This window comes from Callospermophilus lateralis, chromosome 2 (assembly GCF_048772815.1).
Source record: "Callospermophilus lateralis isolate mCalLat2 chromosome 2, mCalLat2.hap1, whole genome shotgun sequence".
Lineage (NCBI taxonomy): Eukaryota > Metazoa > Chordata > Mammalia > Rodentia > Sciuridae > Callospermophilus > Callospermophilus lateralis.
The window spans coordinates 182,233,887-182,246,585 of record NC_135306.1 but is presented as its reverse complement, the minus strand read 5'-3'; the positions used below and the strand labels follow the sequence as shown (position 1 = coordinate 182,246,585).

Sequence of the window (12,699 nt, the reverse complement as noted above, 5' to 3'; positions counted from 1 at the left end):
TTTATTGTATTTATCTTTATGCAGTGCTGAGGATCGAACCCAATGCCTCACACATGCTAAGTGAGTGCTGTACCACTCAGCCCCAGCCCCAGCCCCAGCCCCAACATGGACTTTCTTATCCAGGCAGGCTGACCCCTCTGCTGTCCCTGATTCAGTCATATTAATTTCTCCTGCTTTAAACTTTTGGTCCATGCTCTATCCTGTCCTGGGGTTTCTCTCCTCTTCTGTATCCACCTTCTTTCCACATTCAAGTCATCCTCAAATTCTTGAAGCCTTCCCATATAGTCCCAGCTCAGGAAGATGATGGTTTTGTTTGTTTGTTTGTTTGTTTTCTGATCTACCAACACTTGGTTATTTGCTCTTAGGTACAACTCTTTCACCTACTAAACTTCTCTTCTACTAAACTGTAAAATTCTGAGGAAACTAGCTCTTCTACCTCCCCCACTTCTTTCCATAGTACCAATCACACCATACACTCTAATAAGCTAAAGGGGTCTGTTTGTCACCATTTTACAACTGGGGAAAGAGAAACAACCAATAAGGGAAGGACCTTGCCCTTGTCATCCTGTGTCTAAGGGAGAAATGCTAGACCTTGGCTGGGTATGTGTGGGTTCTCAATTCTCCTAAAATAATACTTGTGTCTGAATGATGAGCTGGAGATCCAGATGGCTCAACCACATTCAACCCTAATGGAGGGCATTGTATGTGACATGAGACCTGAACCCATCTGGAATTTAATTTCAACCCAAACCCATGGTCAAAGGATTCGTGATGGGTGTGAATTGGGAACAATCAGAATAGGCTGTAATCTGACCAGGATTTTCAGTGACTGATAGAAGACTGGAACCAGACAGAGGATTTAGCCTCTGACCCATTTAGACAAACTCCTCAGTAATAAAGTCTTTAGGCTCCTTTTTTTTTTTTTTTTTTTTTTTTTTCCTCTGCCCACTTAGAGCAAGAGTTTCTCTGGCTTCCTGGGAAAACAAACAAACTTAGAGGGAGTCTGGGAGACTCTCCGTAGAAGCTCACGAACACACAGACCTGTCTAACTCAGAGCCTTGACTAAATTTTATATGTAGGTAGTATATATGTGCATACATGGGTTTGTACTTTTGTTTTTCTTTTCTGTTTTTTCTTTAAGATTCTCATATTGTTTTTCCATAAGATACTAAAGCTCATCCTCCAAGTTGAGCTTTGGCTGAGTGTTGTGGTTCATGTTGCAGGGTTCCTTTAGGGAAGCTGAGAATTCAAAGGTGTTCCTGGAGCTTTAAGAGTGAAGACACCATCTTTTCTTTCCTTTATGAGCTGGCTGTTCTGACTTGGAGCAATGTTTCAGAAGGACAGTTTAAAGGACCTTGCATTTAGAACCTACAGGTAACTCTAGGCCTGGATTCCTGGAGTGTCAGCTGTGTGGGTGGGACATGTCAACTTTTCTGACCTGAGCTTCTTCAGCTGTCCACTCCCCAGGCGATGAGAGTGGAGGACTCCGGGCAACGTGCCTTCTCCCTCGGAGTCATTCTGGCTTATTGGCATTTATAGGGTAACTGGGTCCATATGCTTGTTTCTGGCATGGACCAATAATTCACTTCTGACACTTAATATAAACCAGACATCACATTTTTTTGGTACTGCATTATAATAGTGTTATTCTTTCCATTAAGTTTTATGAAACTGAGGTATTAGTGGGCCCACAGAATGGTGAATTTATAGAACACAAGGCCTGGAAAGAACTTGAGAGATCCATTAGAATCCAGCCCTCTCATTTTAAACATGGAAAAATGGTGGTAAAGTTGGGTTAAAAAAGATTTTCTGAACATCACATAATGAATCAGTACTCAGAACTAAAATAGCACAATCATTTCTATTCTTTGGGTAATTTCTTTTATTTTTAGTTTTAAATGAACACAATACCTTTATTTTGTTTATTTATTTTTTTTATGTGGTGCTGAGGATCAAACCCAGGGCCTCACATGTGCAAGGCAAGCACTCTACCGCTGAGCCCAAACCACAGCCCCTTGGGGTACTTTCTATGTACTAGACACATAGCTTTAGAAATGATGAACAAAATATCTTTCTTGAAGCTTAACAGTGCGACTGCCTGAGCTCATACTGCTTCCACGTAGGAGAGAGAGGAATAAACTGAAGTCTGTCTTGTTTTATAACCCTAACACCTCCATGCACCCTCCCACAAGGCCCGGCCTCCTCCTTTGGGCTATGTGGTTATATGGAGGTGATCCTTGGTTTGGAAGATTTTTAAATCATGGATTGAAAGAACCAACACTTTTTATATTTTCCTTTTAACGTAGTGACCAAAAAGCCAACATACTCTCTCTGAGCATATTGAGAATATGATTATGAGAGTTAGAGTTCATAATACATGAAACCAGATTAAAAAATAAAAACTGAGGCATAGAAGGAGCCAGACTTAAAGGAAACGAATGAGCTCTAAACTTCCCCTATATTGCCTGATATGTCAAACCTCAAGAAGGATCCACTAAAACCTGAGACAGTGCTGAGAAAAGATATTTCAAGGTTCAAGAGTCATTACAAGAGGCATTAGGAAAAATATTTTTTCCCCTGTAGAACGTGAAAAAGAATTAGACCAAACCTATAAAAATCACAAATGGTAAATGATGGGGATTGCTTTCCTAGTCAAATCTAGAAATGTTATTCATTCAACCATCTAAGTATTTATTTAGCACTTACTATAATTGGGGGGATATGCTAACAGCTGGGAGCTCTAGTTGTACAAAAATGTACCCAAGGCATGGGCTTTCCCCTAAGGGACTTTAGAGTCATTACACAGCTAAGAGGCATCCTTCGAACCTCTTTTTAACTGAAGGCATATCACAGAGTCTTTATAAATTATCAGGGGGAACAACTGGAAGATCATAAAGGAAAGTGAAAGTTACTTAAGTTGCCTAAAGGGATGAACCTGACCTCTAAGGCTGACATATGAAAACAGCTAGTCCCAGCACAGAGGATCCAGTGCAAAGGCAGTCTCCTGGGCAAGAGATTTCTTCTTCAAATTCTTGTCTGCATCTGTATGTTCAGGGCTCCTGTCCTCCCTCCAAGGTGTGGAGCCTGCAGCTCCCTAGTGGCTACAGGGCTGGTCTTCTGAAGGCTGCCAGATGGGTGCTCAGGCCTGCTGGACTCTGGGTTTTGAACTGGGAACGTTCAGCACTGGCAACATCTGTGGCTGACATATAGGAGACACTCGTTTAATGCTTTCATAGTTTACAAAGTGTGGGGCGAGAGGTATGGGTGAAAACAACACTCTAGGTCAGAGGCTGCATGGAACTGTTCATTAGTCCCTGGCACCTTAATTTGCATAGTGTGAACACCTGTGAAGAGGCATTACGGTCATCACCCATGTCTTCAAGGAGATGAAGTACAACAAGGTGCGGCTTAACTCTCTGACTGGTGCACGGGTCCTCCCAGAAGGCACAAAGACCCGCTTGAGTGCACCCAAACCAAAACCGATGGGGAACCTTGGACACTTCCCTGTTCCCATGCTAACTCCCTGGACTCTGTCTTGCAAACTAAATCAGATGTCCCCAAGGGGCTTTGCCTCCTGCCTTCCTGGGTGGCTTGTTTTTCATCCAGGGGTATGCGGAGAAAATTCACTTGCTCCATGATGTGACTGATGTTCACCTACTGGGCCAAACTTGGCTTGGGCTGAGTTCTTTGTGCCCTGGATGCAGGGAGCCTGACTCCTGATAGCCTCCTCCCTACAGTTGTAAGTGATAGAAAGAAGACCCTTGAACCTAGGGCTTTTAAACAGGCCAACATTTTGCTGCTATTCAGTTGGTTCATTTCCATTTTGCCCAATCTTGAGTCATGGTCCTAGCTGATGGAGAAATACCAATCAAGAGCCTTCACTTTTCATCCTGGTGAGAAATACTGACGTAACAGTGAACTCAATTCACCATCTTCTCCAGTCCTACACCCTCCCCAACATCCCATCAGTAAAGGAGTGTAGAACTTCCATGCAGGGATTGGAATGAATGAGCCACTCATCGTATGAATGGGAAGAGTTTTCATGACGACTTCTCCCCCCTTCATTTTTGCAATTCCAATTCTCTCCTCTGACATTGTGTTTGAAAAGGAAAAGCAAAACCAGCTCTGTGGGCATTATGATCCCACACACAACCAGATTCCCAAATAGTTTTTGGAAACAACCAGAATACTCCCAGGTAAAATCATCCAGGTTTGGGGGATGCCCTGAAATCTTAATATACCAGGAAAATCACCATAATTTTGACCGAGAGCATGAACTCTGTAGCCAGACCTGCTGGGTCTGAATCCCAGCTCCATCAAATCCCAATTGTGTGACCTTGGCCCAGTTACTTAAATTCCCCGTGCTCAGTTTCCTCATATGTATAAGAAGAATAACAACAGCATCACCTTCATGAGGCTGGTGTGTGGTGAGTTAGCATACAGGAAGCAACTGGTATGTGCTAGCACATCGTCAGCACACCGTGTTTGCTATTATTACCAACGGTGATGATGGTATCTCAGAAACATAGAACCAGCCACAAAAAAAGCAAGTGCAGAAGATACAAGAACTCTGAAACAACAACATGAAATTTCAGCCACCACCAGAAAAGACTTGCTGTGACACCATAGTAAATGCTCAAAATGACTGGTGATGAGCATACCCACACACACATACCAAAGTCTTGCAATTAACTTTTACTCTCAAAAGGTCGAGACCCTACTGAGGTCTGAATTAGAACAACATATATTCCATGTTTGTATAATTATGTCAAAATGGACTCTACTGCCATGCAGAACTAAAAAGAACCAATAGAAAATATTTTTAGTTAAAAAAAAAAAGAAAGAAAGAAAAATTTTAAAAAGGTAAAGACCCAAGGAAGGTTTTAGGGATCTGAGTTTTGCAAAGCGGTTGGTGACTCAGCCCCTCCACACCCACCTGAGACCCATCTGCCCACACTTGCCCTTATGAAGGACACTTGCTTCAGGAGGACACACCCAGGTTGCCAGTGCACCCCAAACTCGGGGAGATCTGGTTCCATGAGTTTCTGTCCCCTGTAATACCCATGCACTCATTTTGTGCCTGAATTCCCGTCTGAGTCTCATGGGGCAGGGGACCCATGGGAAGGCAGGACTTGGCCCAGTTGTGGACAACTTCCCACTTGGCAAACTGGGAAGAGGAGGTCAGTGTGGCTCTCTGCCAGAGGTCAGGCTTCCCTGCACATGGGCCTCTTTCCTGCAGCACCATCATGTTGGAAGGCAGCTTGATAATTCTCTCTCTCCCAGAGAGCCCCACAGGAAACAGCCAGAAGCTTCTGTGAAGCCCTCCGGCTTCTCTCTCAGCCACCACCACCTTTCAGAAGCAGGCGTGGGGGTTAGGTTGGCCTCTCACCTGTGGATTCCACCCTCAACATGGAGGCTCCCAAATAGCCAGACCTCCACACTGGGCACTGCTGGGGAGTGTTATATTTTGAGGCTTCAGTTTGGGGTTGGTGTCATCCTCTCCCTTTCCCTTCTTGGCCTAACCATCTATACAACCCTGCCCTCCCCGGCCACAGCAAGCAGCCACTAAAGCCACAAGCAGATGAGTGAGCTCTCTGCTCGGGCTGACCAAACATGAGCCCTGTGGCAGGCAGTTGCCCCTCAGCCCTGCCCAGAGCCAAGCCAGCCAGCCCCCCCCCCACCCCGATGGCACGTACATTCAGCACATGAATGCACTGGCCTCTTAAGCAGACCAGCCAGCCAGCTAGCATTCCTATGGAGAAGTAGGTCTATATTCTAGAACTTCAACTCAGTTCAACAAATAGTTTCTGGTCACAAAGGTGTACCAGCTCTAGGGTCTGGAACTCCAAAAAATGAAGGAGATATGATCCCTGGTATCAGGGGGCTCCACAGAGCTGTAGAAGACAGATAAGAGAAATACCCCTTCTATTCCTCTTGGCGGATGGGGCTGGCTTCTCAGACCCGGTTTGGGGGAGTGTTTTAAGAAAAATTTCATCTGCTCCATGAGTGGAGAGTAGGGTTTAAATTTCAAATGGGAGGAACCAGTTCTCCCTAAAGAACACCCGTGTCCTCTTTCAAGCGGAGACACAACGGAAATTGAGTCATTGGCATCTCACTGTGCAAGCCCCCAGAATTTCTCTCTGGGGTCCAAAAGATCCCCTTTGAAAACGACGCTGTGGGAGGCGGCCTCTGCCACCTGCTTCAGCTCCTTCTTTCACAAGAATCACTTCCCTTTCAGGGTCTGGGTGGAGTTGACTAAAACAGAGGTGTTGGGGAAACAACCACAGCTAATCTCTCCCTCAGCCCCTGGCTGGGCTGCTGGGGAGGCCTCGCTCGCCTCCTGCAACCTCCTGACCATCAGCAGACTCCAGGCTGATTCACCATCTCTTGGGTGGCCCCATGTCACCTGGCATTCCACACTGGTTTTGGCTCAAAATCCTTGACTTTTGCAGAGAACCATGTCAGCCCAAGGGGGAACCAAGACTTCCCCTTACCAGGGGCAGGTATAACCTGCTAATGAGCATGTGACCAAGGGCCCCCGCGGGTTGCTGCATAAGAAGCGCCTGCAAGGTCAGTGTGAGAGCATCTGCAGGGCCTCTTTCTCAATTTCAGGAGAGGCCTTTGCCCTGACTTGTCTCTTAGGGAGCAACCTCTCCATTTTTTCCAAGTTTGCAAATGAGAGCATGTCTAGAAGGGCAGCTGGACTCTGATAAGGGAATCGACTGACTTATTTTAGCAACAACTAAGAAGGCTGACATCTCTGACAGCTGCGGCCAGGCCTGCAGAGTGACGAGTCAGGACAGGGCAGGGCAGGGCAGGGTATTCAAGAATCCACAACCAGCCCGAGGGTGGAGGGCAAAGCCATTCATGCCAGGCTGTGCTGGCCTCGGAAGACAGGAGGATGGGAGGATCACACACAGTTCCCAAAGTTCTCCAGAGGCAAGTACTGAATGGACGGAGCAGAGGCCCTGAGGTTCAACCTGGGGGGATTTGAGACCACGGGGAAAACATAACTCTACCACTGTAAACTTGGGTAAGGATATCCTCAAATGAGGATATGTTAGAATGTACTCCAGGATGGGTGAAGTTGGAGCCTCAAATTCTTTATCAAGAAAATGGAGTGAAGAACACACTCGTGCATAGGGCTGCTGTGAGGCTTACGTAAGAGACTCATGGCAACCCCCAGCTCAATGTTTAGCATAGAATTGGTGTTTAGTGAGTGCTATTTTCCTAGAAACTTAGGACCCTGCTTTGCATAGAACCATCTGGTACAATAGCAAAGTGCCAGATTTTAAAACCGGCATCCACAGATGTCTCAGGAGGCAACGGAAGCCCCAGGACAAGGTGGAATTGTTCTTGAGCATGAACTTGCTTTACCATAATGTGTGTGTGTGTGTGTGTGTGTGTATCATGGAATATATTATATACATATATTATGGAATAGGAACATATATATTCATTCCTATTTTATTGGTGCATTATGATCATACATAATAATGGATTCAATTCTTTGTTACATATTTGTACATGTACATGTTGTTGTGGCCATAAAATTTGGTCACTATTCTCCCCTAGTGTTTCCCTCCTCCTCCCCCAGCTTCCCTTCATATTATCATTCTTTATGAAGCTCAAACAGAACTACTGTGGGGGCAAACTACAGACTTGGGATGAGTGGTAAGACAGTATTTAAGGTGTTAAACAAGCATTCGGCAGGGTTGGGGCAGCCTCCTACAGACCTCCAAGATAGAGGTATTTTAGAGACCAAATGTATGAAAGGTATCCTGCCCTAATCAGTCTCAGAGGGCAAGTCACTAGTCCCTCTCTTTCATGGTCTACTTCCTCCTTGGGAAAAAGAAGGGATTTTTTGATGTGCGTGTGTGTGTGTGTGTGTGTGTGTGTGTTATGTATGTGTTTCCCTAAATGATGCTTAGAGTCCCCCGCTCTGAGTTTATGACAATGAATCAGGGAATATTTCTTGAATGAATGGAAGGGGATGTGTCATAAACTAGGAATTTCATGTGGTCCAGCATCCCCTCCCACGTGGGAAGATTGGGAAGAAAATAGACCCTTCTCCTGCGGCTAAAGCCTCCAACTCACGTACTCACACCAAGCGTGTTCAGGATGCCCCGTGTGTGCCAGGGGAATCACTGAATTAATCGGTGCTAACCCCCGAGGGGATGCAGCGCTGCTTCCTGGTTTCCTTTCATGGGAACACAGCCAAAGCCCTGGCTCCCAGCAGATGGAGGCATCTCTAAGCCCCAGTGGGAGCAGAAAGGTACCGGCCATCCCCAGGCAGCAGGGTTCTCAGAGGCGCCCCTCTTTCTCAAAACCAGGGGTACAGTTCCCTAGCACTGACCTTTCACCACAGAGGAAGGCGATGGGTGTACAGAGGACTCCTCCGCCTCTAAGGCCACTTTCTTCTCCCCACACCTCATTCAAGGTACCTGTTCTCCAACTCTGAGTTTCTAGGTTCAAAGGTGCTTAAAAGAGCTTTGACCATTGCTATGCTTTCTGATTTCTGATACAGAGTTTGGACCTTTCTTTCCTCTGCTCAAAGCCTTGCCCCTTTCCATTTTCATGGTCTTCCAGAGTCTTCCACACCCAAGAATGGGCCATGGCGGTGCCATTCCATTCCTCTCCCTTCCTTCTTCTTCCGCCTCTGCCTACCCAGCCCTGGGTCTGCCGTTAAGTCCCGTCTCCTTTTCAAGTCTCAGTTCCTTTTAAACAACTTCACAAGCACACGGAAGTCAGGACCCAGGTGCTCACTGCAGCTGGCACTTCTCGTGCCTTCTGTGAATGATGCACCCCAAGAGACCAGGAAACCCGAGGCAGGAGTGAGCCTGCTGGTCTCTGGGAGAACCCCAAGGATGGGGCCCTTTAGAAGGAGACAGGCTAAGAAGAATCAAGATACTCAGAGACAAAGCAGAAGACACCACCGGTGGGTAACATGCAGCAACCTTCCCTGGAAGCCTCAGGGAAGCTCCCCGGCCTCTGTTCTCTGAGGCTGGGCCCAGGGCTCCTGCCCGCTCCCCCTCCCATAAGAGCATTTCTGCCTTTCAAAGGCCCCTTGGAGCTCCAGTTCCCTGTGGCCTCTGGTCTACTCCTGCCCCAAATCCTATCCAACTTCGCCCATCCTGGAGTACATTCTAACATATTCTAAGCCTAGGCTTCAGAACTCAATGAACCTGAGTTCATATTCAGTACCACCTGTGGCTGTGTAACCTCAGCAAGTCACCTAACCTCTCTGAGCCTCTGTTTTCCTCCTATTGCAAGGGTAAAATGAGATAACACATGTAAAGGATTTAACACAGTGAAAGTATACAACAGTGACTAGTGCTATCACAGCGCTATTATTGTTGTTATTGTTGTTATCATCATTTGCATTGCTTCTGTTCCAGGAATCAAAATTCTAGTTCCCACAGGTTGGGTTGTCTTTTGCTTTCCTGGTATTCCTAAGAACTGGGTTTAATAAGTATTTGCTGAGTAGAATTAACTGTAGGCTGAGCTGTCTCTGTGACCCAGCTGGCACTACTTGAAAGAAAAATTAATTTTGCTAGTGATAAGCAAATCGGTCATGTAAAAATTATCTGTTCATATATAGACAAAGAGAGGGAACACTTGGAGTTGAGCCATGCTGGAATACCTCACAGCCCCTCCCCTCTACAGTCACCCAAAGCCCCCAACCTCCTCTGGATGGGATACTGGACCCTTAGCTTCTGGGTCCCTGATGTTACCCTGATATCCAAGCTCCCTCCAGCTGCGAGGCTACCAGGCAGCCCTATCAATGTTTGGATTTTCCCTGACTGATTGGCAGAACCAGGAGGTCGCAGCTGGCCCAGTCATTGCCTCTCCTATAGAGTCTCCCTGCCGCTGCCCAGCTGCCGGGGCTGGTCCCTCATAGACATCCAGACCTGGCCTCAGAGCTGGTTCAAGTTTCCACAAGAGTTATGGTGGTCAGTGACTGGAGGGGCGATAAGGGCTTGGGAAACCAGATTCAGTGGGGGAGCCACCCTTACTTTCTCAGTTGTCTTTCTGGAAAGCTCATTGCCAAGGGCTCTCAGGCTTCTAAGTGCGTGGCCACCTTACCCAGGCACCTAGCCCTCCTGTCCCAGTGCCAGTACCTGCCTCAGCTCCTGCCCGTGCCCTGCCTAGCTCTGCCCTGTCAACCAGACTGCGGGGCTCAGAGAGCCCTTGGGCGCAGGAGCCTGCTAGTCCAGACACCAGCAAAGCATCCAGGAGTACAGTTAACTTGCGGCCATGTGCTCCAGCCCTAAGGACCTCACCCAAAACTGCGCGCGGGCAGCCTGCCCAGCGAAGCCTCCTCTCTCTTTCCCGGTTCTTCTCAACACAAGGGTGCTTCCCACCAGCAGAGTCTACCGGCAGTTCAGCGCCAATCCCAGCCCTGCTTTCCAGAATCCAACCCAAGTCGCTCGCCTTCGGCTGGACTACAGTCCCCCAGGGCCACTCTGCCCGCGGAGCTCCCGCGGCGCCGTCCTGGGTTCCCACTCCGCTGGCCCCGACGGCCGCGGTCACTCACCGATCTGCAACTGCGCCAGGCTCAGCTGCACGAGGCAGAGTCCCCAGGCTGCGCGCCACCAGAGCTTGTCCATGGTGTGTGTGCGCGAACCGCGAGAGCAAGCAAGTGGAGCTGGGGGGTCCCGGGGCGCGGGGCGGGGTGCGGGCCGAGGACGCGGCGACAAGGGCGGACCGAACCTGTCAGAGGCTGGGGGCCGCTGGGCAATGAGGCCGCCTCGGAAGTTGGCTGCAGTTTTTATTCCAGGGTTGAGAGAGTGACCTAAGAGGGAGGGAGCGAGTGAAGGACACACCCAAGCGAGGGGCTGTGACTAAGCAGCCAGCAGCGGTTTAAAGACGTACCAGCCCTCCTCGGCCCTGGCCCTCCGCCCCCGCCCGGTTCTTAATGGAAGTTGTAAATCGGAGCTGCCGGGAAGGGACCGTGGCAGCGCCTGGAGGCGCCCACCCGCCGGACGCACCGCCCGGTTCTCCCGCCAGTTCGCCCCCCGCCGGAGGATGACTGAGTTCTAAAACCTCTCCGCTGAGTTCTGCCTCTGGCCTCTCCTTTCCCGCTAAATTTCTCTGAGTCAGGCTGGGAAGGATTCTCTGGTTTTCCCCTGCGAACGGCTGGAGATCCTGGGAGAGAAGCTGGGGCAATGGCGAAATCCTGCCCAGATGGCGCTTCCAGGGCCATAGTGGAGAGTGAGGGGTGGAGAGCTTGTGGGAGCGCTCGTCCTTCTTCCCCTAAGAGAGTAGTGAAGTCCGTGTTGCTCAGATGGGTCAGGGGCAGCTACTGATGGCCAGCCACAGGGCTGGAATTTGCCTCCCCAAATCCATGTGTTGTTCATCCTCAGGTCCCAGGATGATACCTCAGTCCTTCCACTCACTTACACACTCATTCATCCTCCCAAGTAGTTTTTCATCCACCCATCCATCAATCTACCATCTTTCTTTACATCCTCCCATCCATCCTTCTGTCCATCCAGTATCCACCATGTTCATCCATCTTCCCAACATCCACTAGATCAACCACACATCCAACCACTAGTTCTTCCACTCATCCACCATACAACTTATCCATCATTCCATACATCTTTTTCCACATTTCTTCATGAACCTGCATCCCTCCACCATCCTCTTCTCCATCATCCACCCATGTACGAATTCCTCCACTCATCTGCCATCCATCAACATAACCACCCATCATTTTATCCATCCTCTCATTCATCCACCCATTCACCCATTCTTTCTTGCTTCTACATATCCTGCTTCTGCAAATCTTAATCCACTTTCCCCCCTTATCCTGGCCAATAAATCTCAAAGAGGGACAGAGATTATCATATTCTTCCCGGGAGGCATTTCAAGTTGGAAAACATGAAAAATCATATTTTTAATCCATATCTACCCATAATATACTATGAATTAATATTGGGAAAGCAAAAGCAGGAATTTTTGCCTGATGAGATACACAGAAAAATGCAAGTGATTATCAGTGGCTGTGTAAGACCCTGAAGGAACTTCTGAGGGAAGGTAAGATTTTGTAATTTATTAAAGGAAAATGAAAAATGGAGAGAAATGCACCTAATTATCCACCCGTCCACTCATTCATCATACATGCCGTGAGCACCCAAGGACTTCAAGATAAATAAGACCTGGCCATGTGTTCAGAGGCCTCACACTCTAGTAGGGAGCCAGACTCAGCAGCCTGCCACCCACAATATGAAGTATCCTGCCAAATACAGTCGACTATCTGTATCTGTGGATTGAAGATATTCTCATTGTTCCTTAAACAATACATCCAGTACCATTTGCATAGCATTTACATTGTGTTAGTTTCTGTAAGTATCTAGAGATGATTTACAGCATATGGGAAGATAGTAGGATATATGCAGACATGACACCATTCTATATGAGGGACTTCAGCATCTAAGGAGTTTGCTATCCATGTGAGGGGAGTGTCATAAAAATAATCCCCTATGAATACCAAGGGATGACTGTATGTATGTTCAGAGTGCCATCAGTCCTAGAGAAAGAAGTCACCCACTTTCCTAACTTCCCAGGGGAGGTGATATTTGAGCCAGGTCTAGAAGGAGGAAGAGAAAGTCTTCTGATAAAATTGTAGGGACAGGTCATCCACAGGCAGTAGTCTTGTAGTGAGGAATACTATGGGTTCAGGAACAGAACGTC

The 12,699-nt window shown here is 47.7% G+C and overlaps 1 protein-coding gene across 18 annotated transcripts in view; it reads right to left on the bottom strand.

Moving 5' to 3' along the window:
- The window catches only part of Cd44 (CD44 molecule (IN blood group)), an 84,042-nt gene extending 73,305 nt beyond the window's left edge, over nt 1-10,737 (bottom strand). For 17 of the 18 annotated variants that reach the window (XM_076847045.2, XM_076847046.2, XM_076847048.2 and 14 more), the window contains exon 1: nt 10,538-10,698. In XM_076847045.2, the coding sequence (XP_076703160.2) occupies nt 10,538-10,610 (73 nt within the window). In that variant the 5' untranslated portion in view covers nt 10,611-10,698. Of the gene's footprint in view, nt 1-10,537 lie in introns of all 18 variants that reach the window. The other variant, XM_076847044.2, reaches the window with a different exon arrangement.
- Nucleotides 10,738-12,699: the final 1,962 nt, after the last annotated feature.